The sequence below is a fragment of the Pleurodeles waltl genome, chromosome 12 (genome assembly GCF_031143425.1).
Source record: "Pleurodeles waltl isolate 20211129_DDA chromosome 12, aPleWal1.hap1.20221129, whole genome shotgun sequence".
In the NCBI taxonomy this organism is placed as follows: domain Eukaryota; kingdom Metazoa; phylum Chordata; class Amphibia; order Caudata; family Salamandridae; genus Pleurodeles; species Pleurodeles waltl.
In genome coordinates, this window is record NC_090451.1 from 150,199,522 (window position 1) to 150,221,856 (window position 22,335).

General features: G+C 43.4%; 1 protein-coding gene across 2 annotated transcripts in view; it reads left to right on the forward strand.

The window, feature by feature from the left end:
• Positions 1–22,335, forward strand: part of ARRB2 (arrestin beta 2) — a 305,471-nt gene that overhangs the window by 242,521 nt on the left and 40,615 nt on the right. For both annotated transcript variants that reach the window (XM_069217995.1, XM_069217994.1), the window contains exon 11: positions 21,410–21,547. In XM_069217995.1, the coding sequence (XP_069074096.1) occupies positions 21,410–21,547 (138 nt within the window). The remainder of the gene's footprint in view (positions 1–21,409; positions 21,548–22,335) is intronic.

Consider the following 22,335-nt stretch of genomic DNA (forward strand, 5'->3'; position numbering starts at 1 on the left):
AATCACAACATTCAAGGGCAATTGGATGCCAAACACAAACAGCTACATATAAATCACTTGGAGTTATTAGCTGTCTTTCTAGCACTCAAAGCTTTTCAACCTCTTCTCACACAGACGAATGTCCTTATCAAAACAGACAACATGACAACCATGTATTACCTAAACAAACAGGGAGGGACACATTCATCTCAACTCTCCCTTCTAGCCCAGAAAATTAGGAAATGGGCAATCCACAACCAAAGTCACCTGTTAGCACAATACATTCCAGGGATAGACAATCAATTAGCGCATATCCTCAGCAGAAATCACCAACAAACACACGAATGGGAGATTCATCCTCAAGTACTTCAAAAATACATTCAACAATGGGGAACGCCAAACTCTGTTTGCCACACGCGAAAACACAAAATACCAAAACTTCGCATCCAGACACCCACATCCCCTAGCCAAGGGCAATGCTCTATGGATCAATTGGTCAGTGATATTTGCTTACGCTTTTCCCCCTCTCCCACGCCTTCCATTTCTAGTCAACAAGTTGCAACAAACTTCACTCAACATGATACTCATAGCACCAACATGGGCATGTCAACTGTGGTACACAACATTACCAGACCTATCAGTAGTACCACACTCCAAACTCCCAGCAAGACAAGATCTGTTGACACAAAACAGAGGCCAAATTAGGCTCCCAAATCACTCAGTCTAGCAATTTGGCTTCTGAGGTCATAGTTTGGATACTTAAAACTCCCATCAGAATGTATGGAAGTGATTAAACAAGCAAGAAAACCCACTACTAGACAGTGCTATGCAAACAAATGGAAACGATTTGTATATTACTGTCAATCTGAACATATTGTCCCTCTTACAGCATCAATACAAGACATTATATGCTATTTACTTCATTTACAAAAATAAAATTTAGCATTCTCTTCAATAAAAATTAATCTTACTGCAATTCCAGGATACTTACAAAATATACAGCACAGCTCCTTATTTAGAGTTCCTGCCATTAAAGCTTTCATGGAAGGTTTAAAACGCATCATTCCACTCAGGAAAACCACCAGTCCTTTCTTGGAATTCAAATATAGTTCTTAGGGGACCACCATTTGAGCCCATGCACTCCTGCCAAATGCAATTCTTAACATGGAAGGTTGCCTTCCTAGTGGCAGTTACTTCTTTAAGAAGAGTAAGTTAAATCCAAGCCATTATTCTTGAAGAACTGTTTTTCCAAGTACACAAGCATAAAGTTGTACTAAGAACAAACCCACAATTTCTTCCAAAGGTTGTATCACCATGTCATATAAATCAAACAGTGGAACTGCCAGTCTTCTTCCACAGCCAGATTCTGTGGCAGAAAGAGCTCTACATACATTAGACATCAAAATAGTTTTAATGTACTATATAGACAGAACTAAGCCATTTAGGAAGACTAAACAACTCTTTGTAGCCTTCTAAAAACCTCATACAGGCAATCCCATATCAAAACAAGGTTTAGCAAGATGGATTGTAAGATGCATCCAAACATGCTACATTAAAGCCAAAATATAACTCTTAGGTACTCCTAAAGCACATTCGACAAGGAAAAAAGGTGCTACAATGGCTTTTTTAGGGAATATACTAATGGCTGAAATATGTAAAGCAGCCACTTGGTCAACACCACATTTATTCACTAAACACTACTGTGTAGACGTTTTATCATGACAACAAGCCACAGTAGGCCAAGCTGTACTCAGAACATTATTTCAAATAACTTTAACTCCTACAGGCTAACCACTGCTATTTTATGGGAGGACACACTGCTTGGTTGTCTATGCACAGCATGTGTATCTGCAGCTACATATGCCATTGAATGGAAAATGTCACTTACTCAGTGTACATCTGTTTGTGGCATGTTCCGCTGCAGATTCACATGCACCCTCCCACCTCCCCGGAAGCCTGTAGTCGTTTGAGTTACAAACATTTGTACATATGTATATATATATTTGCATTAGCATGGATGTAAGGAAATCCCTCCTTGGCATGGTTACCCCCTAACTTTTTGCCTTTGCTGATGCTAAGTTATGATTTGAAAGTGTGCTGGGACCCTGCTAACCAGGCCCCAGCACCAGTGTTCTTTCCCTAAACTGTACCTTTGTCTCCCCAATTGGCACAACCCTGGCACTCAAGTAAGTCCCTTGTAACTGGTACCCTTGGTACCAAGGGCCCTGATGCCAGGGAAGGTCTCTAAGGGCTGCAGCATGTCTTATGCCACCCTGGGGACCCCTCACTCAGCACATGCGCACTGCCTCACAGCTTGTGTGTGCTGGTGGGGCGAAAATGACTAAGTCGATATGGCATTCCCCTCAGAGTGCCATGCCAACCTCACACTGCCTGTGGCATAGGTAAGTCACCCCTCTAACAGGCCTTACAGCCCTAAGGCAGGGTGCACTATACCACAGGTGAGGGCATATGTGCATGAGCACTATGCCCCTACAGTGTCTAAGCAAAACCTTAGACATTGTAAGTGCAGGGTAGCCATAAGAGTATAAGGTCTGGGAGTTTGTCACATACAAACTCCACAGTTCCATAATGGCTACACTGAAAACTGGGAAGTTTGGTATCAAACTTCTCAGCACAATAAATGCACACTGATGCCAGGGTGCAATCTATTGTAATATACACCCAGAGGGCATCTTAGAGATGCCCCCTGAATACCTACCCGACTTCTAGTGTAGGTTGACCAGTTTCTGCCAGCCTGCCACACACCAGACATGTTGCTGGCCACATGAGGAGAGTGCCTTTGTCACTCTGTGGCCAGGAACAAAGCCTGTATTGGGTGGAGGTGCTTCTCACCTCCCCCTGCAGGAACTGTAACACCTGGCAGTGAGCCTCAAAGGCTCACCCCTTTTGTTACAGCGCCCCAGGACATCCCAGCTAGTGGAGATGCCCGCCCCTCCGGCCACTGGCCCCACTTTTGACGGCAAGGCTGGAGGAGATAATGAGAAAAACAAGGAGGAGTCACTCACCAGTCAGGACTGCCCCTAAGGTGTCCTGAGCTGAGGTGACCCCTGCCTTGAGAAATCCTCCATCTTGAGTTTGGAGGATTCCCCCAATAGGATTAAGGATGTGCCCTCCTCCCCTCAGGGAGGAGGCTCAAAGAGGGTGTTGCCACCCTCAAGGAGAGTAGCCCTTGGCTACTGCCCTCCCAGACCTAAACACACCCCTAAATTCAGTATTTAAGGGCTCCCCAGATCCCAGGAAATGAGATTCCTGCAACCTGAAGAAAGAAGGACTGCTGACCTACAAGCCTGCAGAGAAGTAGGAAGACAACTGCTTGGGCCCCAGCCCTACCAGCCTGTCTCCAACTTCGAAAACCTGCTCCAGCGACGCATTCGACAGGGACCAGTGACCTCTGAAGCCTCAGAGGACTGCCCTGGACTACAGGACCAAGAAACTCCCTTGAACAGCGACCCTGTTCAAAACCAGCTACTTCTTTACAACAAAGAAGAAACTTTTAAAGACTTCACGTTTCCCTCCGGAAACATGAGACTCTACACTCTACACCCGACACCCACGGCTCGACCTGCAGAAAACCAACACCTCAGGGAGGACTCCCCGATGACTGCGAGCCCATGAGTAACCAGAGACGACCTCCCTGAGCCCCCACAGCGACGCCTGCAGAGAGACTCCAGAGGCTCCCCCTGACCGCGACTGCCTGTAACAAGGGAACCCGACGCCTGGAACCAACACTGCACCCACAGCCCCCAGGACTTGAAGGAACTGAACTTCGACGCAGGAGTGACCCCCAGGCGACCCTCTGCCTAGCCAAGGTGGTGGCTGTCCCGAGAATCCCCCCCTGTGCCTGCCTGCACCGCTAGAGTGACCCCCGGGTCCCTCCATTGTTTCCTACCTGAAACCCGATGCCTGCTTCGCACACTGCACCCGGCCGCCCCTGTGCCACTGAGGGTATGTTTTGTGTGCCTACTTGTGTCCCCCCCAGTGCTCTACAAAACCCCCCTGGTCTGCCCCTGAGGACGCAGGTACTTACCTGCTGGCAGACTGGAACCGGAGCACCCCTGTTCTCCATAGGCGCCTATGTGGTATGGGCACCTCTTTGACCTCTGCACCTGACCGGCCCTGAGCTGCTGGTGTGGTAACTTTGGGTTTGCCTTGAACCCCCAACGGTGGGCTGCCTATGATCCAGGAATGAGACTTGTAAGTGTTTTACATACCTCCTAATCTAACCTTTACTTAACTCCACCAGGAACTGTTGATTTTTGTACTGTGTCCACTTCGAAAATAGCTTATTGCCATTTTTAAAAAAGACAGTACATGATATTGTTTTCATTTAAAGTTCCTAAAGTATCTAAGTGAAGTACCTTACATTTAAAGTATTAACTGTAAATCTTGAACCTGTGGTTCTTAAAATAAACTAAGAAAATATATTTTTCAATATAAAAATCTATTGGCCTGGAGGAAGTCTTTGAGTAAGTGTTCCTCATTTATTGCCTGTGTGTGTACAACAAATACTACCCTCTGATAAGCCTAAAGCTCGACCACACTACCACAAAATAGAGCATTAGAATTATCTACTTGTGCCACTATCTTACCTCTAAGGGGAACCCTTGGATTCTGTGCACACTATTTCTTACTTTGAAATAGTATATAAAGAGCCAACTTCCTATACTGGACATCTCTCATCTTTTACCTATATACTCTATCACTCCTTCCTTACCCTCTGCGGGAAAACAATCTAACAATGGAGCCGATGCCCATGCACAATGGAACCGAAGAGGAGGAGTCACTCGATCGCGTGATTCAAACACTTCTTCGAAGAAAAACAACTTGTAACACTCCGAGCCCAACACTAGATGGCAGAATAATGCACAGCATGTAAGTCTGCAGCGGAAAATGCCACGATCAGATGTACACTGGGTAAGTGACATTTTCCATATATATATATATGTTTGATGGCATGTGTAGCTGCAGATACACATGCTTTGCACATCCCGCCATCTAGTGTTGGGCTCGGAGTGTTACAAGTTGTTTTTCTTCGAAGAAGACTCTTCGAGTCATGAGATCGAGGGACTCCTCCCCTTTCGGATCCATTGCACATGGGCGTCGACTCCATCTTAGATTGTTTTCTTTCTGCCATCGGGTTCGGACGTGTTCCTTTTCGCTATGCGTTTCGGTTCGGAAAGTTAGTGAAAAACTCGGAATATTTGACGGTACTGTTTACGTTCGGTATTGGGTTAGTTACAACAGATCGAGACCGAATTCTGAAGAGCTCCGGCGGCCCTTTGGGGTTTTCGATTCCCCAGTGGGGCCTGGTCGGCCAGACCACGTACGTCTTCAAGGCTAATGGAACGGACCCCATTCCGCTTCTGCCCCGAATGTCACAACAAGTATCCTTACACAGATCAGCATCTGGTCTGTAATTTGTGTCTGTCTCCAGAACACAAGGAGGATACTTGTGAGGCCTGTCAAGCGTTTCGGTCCAGGAAGACCTTAAGGGACCGAAGAGCAGAAGACTACAGATGGCGTCGGTGCTGACAGGACAAAAACACATGGAGGAAGAAGAGGAAGCCTTCTCCATCGAGGATTCCGACTCGGAAGAAGTCGATCCTGCACAGATGCCGAAAACCGTGAGTAAGACGTCGATACACAAAACTCACGTAAAGACCACAAAAGCCCAGGGGACGCCACCGCCGGCAGGCCATGGCTTAACCCGAAAAATAGGTGACCAAGCATCGGCACTGAAAAAGGGCATGCATGTGTCGAAGTCATCCGACTCCGGTCGAGATACCGGCACAGAGCAGACTCGACCCGAGACACCGGGTCAGAGCAACCTCAGCACCGAGAGAGCGGCACCGAAACAAGTCGGCACCGAGAGATCACTACGCCGAAGAGCAAAAAAGTGTCGTCGGAACCGAAAAAAGCAGCCGAAAAGGTTTTGTTACCGAAACATCCGGCCTCGGAACCGAAAACAAGTTCATACACAGAGGAACAAGGCCTGTTCTCACAAATGCAAACACATAGATTTGGACAGGAGCTAGAGACAATGGAGCCAGATTACACACAAAGAAGGCTCCACATTCAAAAGGAGACAGGGAAGATCAGTACTCTCCCTCCAATACGAATGAAACGGAAACTTGCCTTCCAAGAGAAAGACAAGCAGCCACAGGCAAAGGTGGCAAGACAAGTAACCCCACCACCATCTCCACAACGCTCACCACAACCATCACCGGTAGCCACTCCACCAATGATGCAGTCCCCAACTCATACAGGGATGAGTCAGGATGATCCAGACGCGTGGGATCTTTATGATACACCAGTGTCAGATAACAGTCCCGACTGTTATCCAGCTAGACCGTCACCACGTGAGGACTCTACCCCCTACACACAGGTGGTGTCAAGAGCAGCAGCGTTTCATAATGTCAGCCTGCATGCAGAGCCAATTGAAGACGACTTTCTATTTAACACACTGTCGTCCACACATAGCCAGTACCAGAGCCTCCCCATGCTACCTGGAATGCTAAAACACTCCAAACAAGTGTTTGAGGAGCCTGTCAAAGGGAGGGCCATAACTCCAAGGGTGGATAAAAAATATAAGCCGCCACCAACAGACCCTGTGTACATCACACAACAGTTAACACCAGACTCAGTGGAAGTAGGTGCAGCACCCAAGAGGGCAAACTCACATACCTCAGGAGATGCACCACCTCCAGACAAAGAGAGTCGTAAGTTCGACGTGGCTGGGAAAAGAGTGGCGGCACAAGCAGCCAACCAATGGCGCATTGCCAACTCGCAGGCCTTGTTGGCGAGATATGATAGGGCTCATTGGGACGAAATGCAACATTTTATAGAACATTTACCCAAGGAGTTCCAAAAAAGAGCACAACAAGTGGTGGAGGAAGGACAAAGTATCTCGAACAATCAGATACGGTCAGCAATGGATGCAGCAGACACAGCTGCTAGGACTGTAAATACAGCAGTAACAATACGGAGACATGCATGGCTGCGTACATCTGGATTCAAGCCGGAAATACAACAAGCTGTGCTGAATATGCCATTTAACGGACAGCAGTTGTTTGGGCCGGAGGTGGACACTGCTATTGAAAAACTTAAAAAAGACACTGATACGGCCAAAGCCATGGGCGCACTCTACTCCCCACAGAGCAGAGGCACATTTTGAAAATCACAGTTTCGAGCACAAAGCACTGAACCCACAACCTCACAAACAAGGCCCACGTATCAGAGCCAATACCAGCGGGGAACTTTTCGGGGACAATATAGAGGGGGACAGTTCCCAAAGAGTAGAGGGAAGTTCCAAAGTCCCAAAACTCCACAAAATAAACAGTGACTTCGATGTCACAAATCCCCAACACATAACACCAGTGGGGGGGAGACTAACCAAGTTCTACAAAAACTGGGAGGAAATAACAACAGACACGTGAGTCCTAGCCATTATCCAGCATGGTTATTGCATAGAATTTCTAGAATTCCCTCCAAATGTCCCACCGAAAACACACACCATGTCAAAACAACACATAGATCTTCTACAACTAGAAGTCCAAGCGTTGTTGCAAAAAGATGCAATAGAGTTGGTACCAATTCATCAGAGAGGTAAAGGAGTCTACTCACTGTACTTTCTCATACCCAAAAAAGACAAAACTCTAAGACCTATATTAGATCTCAGAACATTAAATATCTATATCAAATCAGATCACTTTCACATGGTGACACTGCAGGACGTAATCCCATTGCTCAAACAACAAGACTACATGACAACACTAGACCTAAACGATGCGTACTTCCATATACCGATACATCCTTCACACAGAAAGTACTTAAGGTTTGTATTCCAAGGAGTACATTACCAATTCAAAGTGTTGCCATTCGGGATAACAACTGCGCCAAGAGTTTTTACAAAATGCCTGGCAGTAGTGGCTGCTCATATCAGAAGACAGCAAATACATGTGTTCCCGTACCTAGACGATTGGTTAATAAAAACCAACACGCAGGAACGGTGCTCACAACACACAAAGTATGTCATAGAAACCCTTCACAAACTAGGATTCTCACTCAACTACAACAAGTCACACCTTCAGCCGTGTCAAATACAACAATACTTAGGAGCGACAATCAACACAACAGAAGGGATTGCCACTCCAAGTCCACAAAGGGTACAGGCATTTCACAATGTAATACAGGCCATGCACCCAAAACAAAAGATACAAGTCAAGATAGTGATGAAACTACTAGGCATGATGTCCTCATGCATAGCCATTGTCCCAAACGCAAGATTGCACATGCGGCCCTTACAACAGTGCCTAGCATCACAATGGTCACAGACACAGGGTCAACTTCAAGATTTAGTGTTGATAGACCGCCAAACATACACCTCGCTTCAATGGTGGAACATTATAAATTTAAACAAAGGGCGGCCTTTTCAAGGCCCAGTGCCTCAATACGTAATAACAACGGATGCCTCCATGATAGGGTGGGGAGCACACCTCAACCAACACAGCATCCAAGGACAATGGGACACTCAACAAAGACAGTTTCACATAAATTACTTAGAATTACTGGCAGTATTTCTAGCGCTGAAAGCATTTCAACCTATAATAATCCACAAACACATTCTTGTCAAAACAGACAACATGACAACGATGTATTATCTGAACAAACAGGGAGGAACACACTCAACACAGTTGTGTCTCCTAGCACAGAAAATATGGCATTGGGCGATTCACAACCACATTCGCCTAATAGCGCAATTCATTCCAGGAATTCAGAACCAGCTAGCAGACAATCTCTCTCGGGATCACCAACAGATCCACGAATGGGAGATTCAACCCCAAATACTAAACACTTACTTCCACAGATGGGGAACACCACAAATAGACCTATTTGCAACAAAAGAAAACGCAAAATGCCAAACTTCGCATCCAGGTACCCACAAGATCAGTCTCAGGGCAATGCGTTATGGATGAGTTGGTCAGGGATATTTGCATACGCTTTTCCCCCTCTCCCACTCCTTCCATATCTAGTAAACAAATTGAGTCAAAACAAACTCAAACTCATACTAATAGCACCAACTTGGGCAAGGCAACCTTGGTACACAACACTACTAGACCTCTCAGTAGTGCCTCATGTCAAACTACCAAACAGACCAGATCTGTTAACTCAACACAAACAACAGATCAGACACCCAAATCCAGCATCGCTGAATCTAGCAATTTGGCTCCCGAAGTCTTAGAATTCGGACATCTAGACCTTACACAGAAATGCATGGAGGTCATAAAACAAGCTAGAAAAACCAACCACAAGACATTGCTATGCAAATAAGTGGAAACGATTTGTTTGTTACTGCCATAATAAACAAATTCAACCCTTACACGCATCTGCTAAACACATCGTCAGCTTCCTACTACACTTACAAAAGTCAAAGCTAGCTTTTTCATCCATTAAAATACATCTCACCGCAATTTCAGCTTATCTGCAAATTACGCACTCAACTTCACTATTTAGGATCCCAGTCATAAAGGCTTTTATGGAGGGCTTAAAAAGAATTATCCCACCAAGAACACCACCAGTTCCTTCGTGGAACCTTAACATTGTCTTAACACGGCTCATGGATCCACCGTTTGAACCCATGCACTCATGTGAGATACAATATTTAACATGGAAAGTAGCATTTCTAATTGCCATCACATCTCTAAGAAGAGTAAGTGAAACACAGGCATTTACCATACAAGAACCCTTTATTCAGATACACAAGCATAAAGTAGTCTTACGAACAAATCCTAAGTTCTTACCAAAAGTCATATCACCGTTCCACTTAAATCAAACAGTAGAACTACCAGTGTTCTTTCCAGAACCAGATTCTGTAGCTGAAAGAGCACTACATACATTAGACATCAAAAGAGCATTAATGTACTACATTGACAGAACAAAACATATTCGAAAAACAAAACAACTATTCGTTGCTTTCCAAAAACCTCATACAGGAAATCCAATATCCAAACAAGGCATTGCCAGATGGATAGTTAAATGCATTCAAACCTGTTATCTCAAAGCAAAAAGAGAACTGCCTATCACACCAAAGGCACACTCAACTAGAAAGAAAGGTGCTACCATGGCCTTTCTAGGAAATATTCCAATGACAGAAATATGTAAGGCTGCCACATGGTCTACGCCTCATACGTTCACCAAGCATTACTGTGTGGATGTGTTAACAACACAACAAGCCACAGTAGGACAAGCAGTACTACGAACTTTATTTCAAACAACTCCAACTCCTACAGGCTGAGCCACCGCTTTTGGGGAGATAACTGCTTACTAGTCTATGCAAAGCATGTGTATCTGCAGCTACACATGCCATTGAACGGAAAATGTCACTTACCCAGTGTACATCTGTTCGTGGCATGATACGCTGCAGATTCACATGCGCCCACCCGCCTCCCCGGGAGCCTGTAGCAGTTTGAAGTTGATCTTAAACATTTGTAAACTTGTAAATATATCGCTTTAAACCACATTATGTACATACATTTTTACTCCATTGCATGGGCACTATTACTATAATGCACAACTCCTACCTCACCCTCTGCGGGGAAAACAATCTAAGATGGAGTCGACGCCCATGCGCAATGGAGCTGGAAGGAGGAGTCCCTCGATCTCGTGACTCGAAGAGACTTCTTCAAAGAAAAACAACTTGTAACACTCCGAGCCCAACACTAGATGGCGGGATGTGCAAAGCATGTGAATCTGCAGCGTATCATGCCACGAACAGATGTACACTGGGTAAGTGACATTTTCCATATATATATATATATATATATATATATATATATATATATATATATATATATATATATATATATATATATATATATATATATATATGTGTGTGTGTGTGTTCGATGGCATGTGTAGCTGCAGATACACATGTTGTGCATTATCCTGCCATCTAGTGTTGGGCTCGGAGTGTTACAAGTTGTTTTTCCTTTGAAGAAGTGTTTTCAAGTCACTGGATCGAGTGACTCCTCCTCTTCGGTTCCATTGCGCATGGACATCAACTTCAGTGTTAGAGTGTTTTCTTTCCGCCGTCAGGTTCGGATGTGTTTCCTCTCGCTCTGAGATTTCGATTTGGAAAACATTGTAAAACTCTTTTTCGTCGGTATTGTATCGATTGGGTTTGTAGGCTTCCATTGCCACATCACTACAGTCGGGAAAACAACTTTGTTTGCCCTTCGGGGCACGCATGCCCAACTCTGGCCTATTCGTGCCGACCGCATGGAAGCCTCATGGATTGGACTCCATTCCGATTCTGTCCTCGGTGCCACGCGAAGTACCCGTACACAGACCAACATGTGGTTTGCAACCTCTGCCTTTCCCCAGAGCATCGGGAAGAGAACTGTGAAGCCTGTCGATCCTGCCAATTGAAAAAGACTCTTAGGGATCGAAGAGCGAGAAGACTCAAATTGTCGTCGAGGAGCGGTGAGCATCTCGACGTAGAAGAGGAAGAATTGATGCAGACCGCAGGCTCAGTCCGAGATTCTGAGTCAGAGCATGAATCAGACGAAGACAGACCAGTCACAGCAGGGCAACATGTGAGTACGTCTGCCCCTGCACCCTCACAAAAGAAAAAAGCACAAGGCCTTGTGTACACCACTGTCTGGAAGGCCAAAGTTTGGCCCGAAAAAAGACTGTCGGTGACCAACTTCACAGTTCGGCACCGAAAAAGGCCACTCCTCCGAAAACATCAGAGACAACAAAGAGCTCTGTTTCCGACTCCACTAAATACCAACTTCGGAGTCGAAAATTAGAAAATCAGTTTCAGAGCAGAAATCTTCATTCTCATCATCTTTTCCGATCCCGACAAAGCAGGCTTCGGAGCCAAAAAGGCCAGCTTACACAGAGGAGCATGGACTTTCAAAGAGACTTAAAGAAAGCCACAAAACCTCTGAAGAGGAGTTAGAGCTACAACCAATTCTAGAAGTTATGGTTGAAAGGCAATCTAGGATCCAGATCCATAAGGAAACAAGGAGACTTCTGACAGCACCTCCTTTGAAAACAAAGAGGAAGCCAGCTTTTCAGGAGGAATTGGATGCTATGCAGCCTCCAACTAAAGTGCCAAAGCAGAAGGAGAAATCACCACCTCCTCAATCTACTCCTCTTCACTCTCCTCCTCATTCTCCACACCTACTTACTTCTCCTCCTACCAGTCCTACACCAGTGCAATCACCCACTCATTCTTATGACACCATGCCAACATCATACGCATTATGTAATACAAACCTTGCACACCCTATGCTTCTCAATAAATTACCAAAAATCACACCTTCAACCAGTACAAATACAACAGTATTTGGGTGCAATACTAAACACTCAGCTAGCTCTAGCATATCCAAATACACAAAGGATAAAAGCTTTCTAAAATATAATCACACAAATACAAACAAATCAACAATACACTGTCAGATTTGTCATGAAAATTGTAGGAATGATGGCATCATGTATTGCAACTGCACCACACTCAAGACTAAACATGCGGCCCTTACAACAGTGCCTTGCACAACAATGGTCACAGGCACACGGACAACTTCAAGATCTAGTGTTGATAGACCGCTAAACATACATGTCCATTCTGTGGTGGAATTCCACAAATCTAAGCAAAGGTCGGCCATGGCCATTTCAAGACCCTGTGCCTCAGACCATAATTACAACAGATGCATCAATGATTGGTTGGGGAGCTCACCTAAACAATCACAACATTCAAGGACAATGGTATGTCAAACACAAACTGCTACACATAAACAACTTGGAGTTATTATCTGTCTTTCTAGCACTCAAAGCTTTTCAACCTCTCCTCACACAGAAGAATGTTCTTATCAAAACAGACAACATGACAACCATGTATTATCTCCACAAACAGGGAGAGACACATTCATCCCAACTGTCCCTTCTAGCCCAAAAAATTTTGAAATGGGCAATCCACAATCAAATTCATCTGTTGGCTCAATACATTCCAGGAATAGACAATCAGTTGGCAGGTATTCTCAGCAGAAATCACCAACAAACCAACGAATGAGAACTTCATCCTCACGTACTTCAAAAATACTTTCAAAAGTGGAGAACTCCAAACATAGACCTGTTCGCAACAAGCGAAAACACAAAATGCCAAAACTTTGCATCCAGGCACCCACATCCCCTATCCAAGGGGAATGCTCTATGGATCCATTGGTCAGGGATAATTGCTTACGCTTTTCCCCCCTCTCCCACTCCTTCAGTTTCTAGTCAACAAATTTGCCTCAAAACTTCACTCACAATGATACTCATAGCACCAACATGGGCACGTCAACAGTGGTACACAACATTATTAGATCTCTCAGCACTACCACACTCCAAACTCCCATTCAGACCAGACCTGTTGACACAAAACAGAGGACAAATCAGGCATCCAAATCCCAAAACACTCAATAGACCAATTTGGCTCCTGAGGTCATAGTTTGGATATTTACAACTCACATCAGAATGTATGGAAGTTACTAAGCAGGCAAGAAACCCCACTACTAGACAGTGCTATGCACAAAAAGTAAAAGGATTGTATATTACTGTCAATCCAAAAATATAGACCCACTTACAGCATCAATACAAGATATTGTACGTTATTTACTTAATTTACAAAAATCATACTTGGCTTTTTCTTCAATAAAAATTAATGTTTCCTGCAATGTCAGCATATTTACAAAATATACAACATAGCTCTTTATTTAGAGTTCCTGTCATTAAAGCTTTCATGGAAGGTTTAAAACGCATCATTCCACCCAGGACACCACCAGTCCCTTCTTGGAATTTAAATATAGTGCTTATGCGTCTTATGGGACCACCATTTGAGCCCATGCACTCCTGCTAAATTCAGTTTCTAACATGGAAAGTTCCAGGCTTTGGAGGTGGGATTGGTGCCCTGCTTTAACTGAAAAGAGGATTCATAAGCCCTTATGGTCAAGACTTTTGACCAATCGGTCCTCAACAAATAGTTCTTGCCTCCCCTTATGCTTGTTCTACTACTCCTACAATATCAGTATTATTCCTCTAGACCTACCCTAGGCATCTTTCACCTTTGCACGCATTGTTACATTCCCAGTTTGCAGCCAGTGTACTGTGGTATATAGAGTTTTGATTTCTGTTACCATCCTTTTGAGAATCTGTTCATTTTGCAAGAATTTCTCGCTCATCTTCTTGAAATCAATTCTCAGTAGGTTGACCTCGATAGTTACCCAGTCGCGGCTCGCAGCACATGGTCGGGGCGGCGCTTGGGGGAGGGGAATTAACATTAAAATAATAATAAAAATAAATAAACACTTACCTTGATCGCCGGCATCCGCTCCTCTGCTGCAGGCACGGGCTCCCAGCTGCGGCCAATCCTGACTGGGAGCCTGTACATGCTCTATCCAGCCATGCAACTGTGTTGCTGGGCTGGAGAGAGCCTACTTTGCATGTGGGTTTGACCGGTCCGAGACGGCCGGCCAAGCATACATGGACACTGGGGACTGCTGTGCACTCCCCTCACTGCTTGTCACCCCTGTGGCCCCGCCCCTTTACAAGAAAACAGTAATAAACACAGTTTATTATTGCTTTCTTGTAAAGGTTTTGTAGCTGTTGCTTCTGGCAAGGGAGGGGTGACACTCCTCCGCCCTAACGGAGGACCCCCCTGTAGTTACCGTACTGATATTGGATTACAGTTTAATATCAGCATCTCACTGCCAGTAATAAATCCTTTAATGTTAATTCTGAGTCATCATTTGCCTCTGATATTTGGTTCATTACCTCATTTTCTTTCTGTATTGGGTGTGTATCCCTACCTTGTTGTGCAGAAATGCTTAATTTTCGATCTTGCTTTGTTAGATGGGCTTATCGCCCCTATTTAGGTCAATACTCATGGCTATCTGTCATCTCTTCCTACAGATGCTGCCATGTGTTTCATATTTTGGGTGCAGCAAAGAAAAATGTGGGAGTCCTCGGCTTTCTCTTTGCTTCTGTTTACCATGGAAGTGTGGTGGTAAGCTCCTAGATTGCTAGGCACCATGCTCCAGTGGAAGTGGAATTGGTCGAGTTACTCACTGCCATCTAGCTATCAGCAGCTCTCCTGCTGGCATAATCAGAGGCCTCCCATGTGGCCTATTATCTGTCATCTCAGAACCCGGTCTGTTATTCTTGGCTTTATTGCTTTTCTGGGTTATCTTTTCACCTCAAATTCTGATATTCTGTCCTGTCTTAAAATTATGTATACACCCCCGCTCCTCACCAGTCTTTTTAAGACATATTGGATTTTTGGACACCTTCATGCTTGGAGATTGAGCAGTGACAGTTGAAAACGTCAACCTTCCTCCAGAAGTTGTGAATGTCATCTTGCAGCTAGGCATCCCTGTATACGCCTCCTGTTAAGATACTTTTGTGTCTTGGTGTGCTGCTAAATACATTGACCCACTCCATGCCAAACTATGCAAAGTTCTGTTTGTGTTGTCCCTCTCAAAGGTTAAAGGGTACCTGTGGGCTCTTTCGGCCTTCTTACGGTTTCTGGACCAGCCATCATTATTTAAATCAACCATTGCGATGAGTTTGCTCAAAGGGTTACAACATATGACCTGCCCCCATTTGTTATTCCCCAATGGGACTTAAATTTGGTCCTTACATTCCTTGTGTGCGTGCCTTTTGAGCCCCTCCACTGTTGTCTTCTCAGGCTCTTTACCCTAAAGACTGTCTTTCTTGTCACTATAACATCAGCGCGACCGGTCAGTGAGTTCTAGGCCATTTCTATTAACGTTCCCTAAACAATATTCTACTTAGACAAGCTAGTTCTTCAGACTCAAGCCTCGAAAGTAGTGACTCCCTTTCATGTTGGTCAGAACCACTCTTCTGGTGCTTTTTGCTCCACCTCACCCCTTTAAGGAGGAAGAGAGACTTCACTGGTTGGATCTAAAAAGGGCCTTCAGCTTCTACATTGATTGTACCAAAGAACACCGGGTGGACGATCAGATCTTTATCGGATTCACTGGAGCAAATAAAGACAAGGCTGTGCTGGAAATTACCACCTTGCGCTGGATTGTACTCTGCATTACAATCTGTTGCATGCTGGCCAAAAAGTAGCCTTCTGAGGGCTTGCTAGCTCATTCTACCAGGGCCATGGCTCCTGACACTGCTTTGGCACATAGGGTATCAGGTCTCGACTTTTGTCAGATTATGTGGGCATCTGGGCATACATTCACAAGCTACTATCTAGACAATTCGGTCCGCCAGGAAGGCCCCTTTCCTGCTCAGGCCTTCAGGACTTTAGTTTCTCATTTCATTGACCCACCAACTGGAAGGTATTGCTTGGGTATCTATTCAAAAGGTGAAGAATCTGCGATCAGAAGTTTCATATGAGCAAGTTACTTATCTTCGGTACACACTTTCTGGTAGTGGCTATTGTTGATTCCTCAATGACCCCTCTATACCTTCCCATGTTGGAAGCTGTTGCTCTGTTGAAGGAGAACATTGTGAATAAAGTACAGAAAGAAAGTGAACCATTTAGTTTGAAATTGCGTGGCAAGAGCAATTTGAGGGCAAAAGAAACATTTAGAGATTTCACAAATAGAAATATAATAAACTTCAAATGGCTACTGAGCCCATGGGTACCCCGTAAGACACAGATTTGAGCATGGTTGTTGAAATATAATAGTTGTAGTTCAAAGGTTGTGTAGCACCTCCATATTATTTTATGTATGAACACAAAGGTGCCTGATTAATCAAGCTCAATATCTTAAGGCCAGATATGAGACCTAGACAGCTGCTAACAGAAATAAGTGAAGGTGAGGGCTAAAATGGCTCCGGGCATCTTCCGTTTCAATACTGATCTGATTCATTAGCATAAAGATACAGTGTGGTTATTTCACTTGATTTAGCGCAACAACTCATACCCGCAGGTATATCTCCTTGCAGCCCGTTTCTGCATGCATTACTTCTCCCTCTTCTGCAACACTTCAGGCTGTGTAATGTCTGTTCTCTTAATGTTATCAATTATCAGAGAGTGTTTGTAGGTACGCCTGTTAGGGAAGACCAATAGAAATTACTTGTAGACATGAGACTTTGTTCCCCAGCAAGGTCCCCTGTCTTCTAACCCCACTCCTGCCACTATAGTTGTGTGATACACAGCTTTAGCTACTGGCCTGAGCAATGTTGAAGGACAGAGCTTTTTGATTTAATTTCACCAAAAATATGGTTTTGACAGCCTTTTATGTTTAGGAAAGAAAATCAAATCAGATACTGCCTAATTTTGAGTAGTGTAAGATATGTGAAAGGGAGCACTAAAATGCCAAAGAAAGTTGCATGAGGATAATCTTGTGGTTTTCAGCACTTCTGGAGGCTAACTGGTTATACAAAATCTTCAAAAACAAAAGAGAGAATATGCCTATCACTCCCATTACTTCGTCCCCCGAAGCCTTCTGATAGTCTCAGTATCTCTTTCAGTTTCTTTGACATCCCAAACCCACCCTAGATTTCGTGACCCTGCCTTTGCTACTACATGCACACAGTTCAAATCTGTATAAATAAAGCCATAATTTGGAACTGTCCCTAATAACTTCCCAGGCTTCATGAATTTTTTGACTAGGGTATTTTCTTATTTAAATAGCACTCCAGGTCACAGAAGTAGTCCTGTATGTCAGCAAGACCTTCAGAAAGCTTGTGTGTACGTACGTTGAACGGTAAGTGGCTAAGAACACCTTAAAGTTGGTAGTTAATCTAAAAACCCTTGGTGTAGACAGTAGAGGCTATCTGTTCTAAAGTACCGACATTAGAATTCCTGCATTCCTAAATGTCTTCCAGATATTTGTAAAACACTGCATTCAATATAAGTTTAGAAGGAACCTGCACCCACCGCTTGGAGCTTTCTTAGCAATCCATGCGAATATTGTAAATTAAACAAATGAGCATTACCTTGAATGCACTTGTGTTTTAAATGCTTCTTATAATGGAAGGTTATGCAAGGCGCCTAATGTAATACTCATATTTAGAGTATTTGACATACGCTGTCTTCAGCATTGTTAACTATCTTTTGCCCACCCAGGTAAGAGAATTGCATATTCTTGATCATGAAATATCACAAATTTGCACCCAGACACCAGGCGGTATCCCTGAGCATTTCCAAAAATGTTTTCCAGCTCTTCGAAGGTCACAATTACACTAGGATGAATTACTTAAAATTGTTTCTTATGATGTTGGTACTCAGAGATACATTTGAGGTGAAAGGTATTATAGGGATCCAACCTGGAAACCTATAATTCTTTTCAACCCACATGCATCCGAGTACTCCAGAGTCTCCGCGCTTATCATCGTGTGAGAAAGTGTTTGGGGGTGGGTCTTGCTCACTATTACTTTGAGACAAATTCCCTTGTCCTAAGTGTTAATTTCTTTGCAGGCACCCTTGACAGCTGTATTTTTCTTACATTAGTTTTGGCACGTTTGAATGTAAGCAGCCTGTAGCTTTACTCAGATTTTGTAACCTTAGGACTGCTTTGCTTTCCTTCAAGTTGAGGGTTTGAACATCGGTATAATCTAGACCATGTCCTGCTCATTGATATCTACATTCTCTACCTATGAGGGAATGGAAAACCTGGATTTTTCTGTGGGTGGGCATCAGTTTGAAGGCATCTATCTGGAAATTCTGTTTTCAGGTCCTCTTCCTCTTTCCTAATTTCTGATTGGATTTTTCTAGCCTATTCCATCAGTTGATAAGCAACTGCAAGACTGCAGCAGAAGGTTGAAGATTCGAAGATTTCAAAAACAACATGCATTACTAGAATACTTTTAGTAGTAGGTAACCCTGAGCTATCAGCTTCTGTGTTGTTTATTGTCCCCAAACTAGATTGAGGCAGGCATGCTTTTGTAATTCCATATCATTTTTTATAACCCTAATATGCATTTTTAGTTGAAGGTGTGGCTGATGGAAGTCAGGTAATGTTTCATCACTCAAATGTAGCATGCAATCACATTTGTGGTTAGAATTGCTTCAGATTGGTTTAATTTATGAGCCTTTCTTAGCCTTTCTTGTCACTTTTAATTTTCTATTGCTGTGGCTATTCTCTCCATGATGGCTACAATGTATCTATCCAATGAATCTAATCCCTGACAAAGGTTTCTTTTAAAAAAAAGAAAGTCTTAAGAAATAAAGGCTTCTACTTTTCATTGTTCTAATATGATTAGGTACTTATTGATCTCTTAAGTGACGTAGGACTTGTTAATGTTCTTGCCTGGAAGTTCCTTAAGGAGTTATGGGTGGGGGAAGAATATGAAGGCAGTTTTCTGTCATGGAACCAAATTTTACAATTTTATTTGGTCATGTAAATCGTACGCAAGACCTTTAACCCAGACAATCCTAATTTTCCTTTAGACCCAAGTAACCTTTTGTAGTGGTTGATGTAAAATATCAACAGAGTATGCAGTCCCTCTAAACTTGTCCATGATAATCTACTCATTTGCACATAGCTAGGGCAGCTTCGTCATGTATAAAGCATGAGCAGCGTTTTGCAGTGGGCAGGATGCTCCCTATAAACAACCTAAATCTCAAGATTGTCTTGTTTTGTACAAAGGATTTATCTTCTGGAAGCAGTACAAACGGAAATCTTAACAGTGTCACTGCCATGTTCTGAAGAAGAAAGTAGACCTACTCTGGCCTGGTGTACAGGGTAGTTAGTAATGGCAATATGGCCCTTGGTCAAGCATTGTTCCATTTTAGAACTTTTCTGTCAAGACTTTAGAGCTACCCTGCACACATGGTGGGCAAGCTTTTGAACGCTCCTCTTAAATGCCATCTGCGTGGGGATAAGTTAGAACTATTTAATTTGATATGTAATGTAGGTCATCCCTCATTTGATTTCATTGTGTGGCATGGGAACAAGAAGTTCTATAATTGTACTTTATAGCTAAACAATGAGTAGGCTTCTCTGGGCAACAAATTTGTATTTATGTGGATTCCCTGAGCCTTATACCTAATCCATTATGCTTTTCAGTACAAAGTATATGCTCAGCTCTTCGTTATAAATCATTATTGGTGCTGTGTCCCAAGAAAATCAACTGGTTCACAGATAATCAGGAATTGTCTGAGAAAGTCTTTTCTGCTCTCCATCTAGCTAAATATTAACTCTTGCTATCTGAATATGGTCCTTTCTCCTCATAATTTGTCATTGATGTTTGCTTCTTGGGTTCTATGTTCATGTGAATGTGCAAGAAGATATCTTTTGAATATTCTAGGCAGAGAGCAAATTGCCCACTAAGTAATTAAAAGGGAATATAGTTCTAATTGGCTGTGGGATAAAGATCAATCCAATTGGTAGCTTCCATGCCATTGTCCTTTCTTTTTTGTCTCACTTTGCCATTTCTGGTAGATAAACTGCAGTCTGGATTGTCCCTTAGATGAAATATGCAAGGGGATATTAAAAACTATTTGATTTTTTTTCACAGACCTTGAATCATTTAATTTCACTCCACTGAGGTCCAAAGTTGGAAGACCAATGAGCTAATAAATTTCAATGTGGTTTATCTACTTTACTTCTTAATGCTTTCCCAATCCTGACCTCCAGTAAAAGGAAACTGATGACATAAAAAAACACCTTTCTTGTGGCATTTGCAGCTGTCCACAGTGAGATTTGCCTGCTTTATGAGCAAATTGATCTTATAGGTTATTTCACAAATAAATGGTGGTTCAATGGACACCTCTTCTCACCTGAAGCCTGATGAGGCCTCTGTATAGTGATGTTGTTTTAATCCAAGATCTGAGGTCGAAAGGTCTGTTCTTGATTTCAATATTCACAATGCTCTTTGCTTGGAGTGTACTGTTTCATTCATATGAACATTTCAGCCATGGTAGGCCCCACCATGAGAGAGACTTTCCAGTCTAAATTTCCATATGATGGTCTTGTGCATTTTATCTGGGTGGGTAAGTAATGCATTAGACTCATTTGACAATGGGCACCTTTTCTGTAAATGCAGTCTTTATATGAGTGTTGCCAAAACCAATAGTGGTGGCTTTGAAACTGTAAAAGTGTCCAAATAATAAAATAATGCAGCAGGTGACTCACAAGTATCTCAGGCCCCACTAGTGCTTCTTTGAACAAATCTAGTATTACTGATGGGATACGTTAATTGTCTTGTTCACAGCATGTCCACTAGTTTTGTTGGATATCAGCAGTGATTATTTGTAACTGTTGATTGTTGACTGGCCATGTTACGGTAAAACTTTTTAATGTATCCCTGTGTTTGTGATGGAGGATCGATGAGGGTCTGATTCCATCCCATCCTCATATCAGTACAGTTTTATCAGTGATTTAAGAAATATGCAGCTCTTGTTTCTAAATCATAGTAATTCTCTGGTCTCTTTTCCCACTAGTGACCAGGTCTCTGCCAGCTCCACCTTTTGCAAAGTCTACACCCTGACGCCCCTTCTGACCAACAACCGTGAGAAACGGGGCCTAGCTCTGGATGGAAAACTGAAGCACGAGGACACAAACCTGGCATCCAGCACCATGTAAGAAATAAAGGAATCCATCTAGAAGGTTGTAGAGAGGGGTCGGTTTCAGAACCAGGCTTGTGGAAGAAGGGGCACTATAGGCAGCCGGCATTGGGCTATGGTAGATAGGGATGTGTGGGGAAAAGGACAACCATGGGGAGCCAACAAGGCAATATTGAAATGCATTAATGTGAATGAAGAGAGTCTGAATTAGACACCCGGAGGAATAGCTATTTGGAGAGACAGCTATTTGATTTGAAAGAAGGAAACCATATGAGCTAGAGGAGGCAGCAAAAGGCATTGCCTAAAGGGGTAGTAGAGGAGGTGTACTGGAGATTTCAGCACAGGGCTAAAGGGAGAAGCACTGCTGAGGGACTCACACAACACATCTGGGATAAATGAACAGTTTTGGGAAGCGGCAAGGGAAATTGGGGATGGACAGTAGTGGAACAAGCAATAGTATCTACTGGTGCACAGAGCATTACCAGGAATAAAGGGTATTAAGGAGGTGGTGGTATGTGGGCACTGTAATTTAAGAGACAACTACGGGAGGAACGGCTAAGGGAAGAGGGAACATTAGTGGAATACATGAAAAGAGGAGGCAATAAAACGGAGCTTGTGTACCAGGGGTCAGAAAAGAGGAAATTAAGAAGGAGATCATTGGGTGCGCAGGACAAATAGGAAGACACGAAAAAGAGACTTTAATTATGTTAAGCCACCATGGTAACAATAGGAAGTTGATAAACGTGGAATACAGCACCAGAAAAGGTATTTGAGGGTTATTAAATGTGGTATCCACCACTACA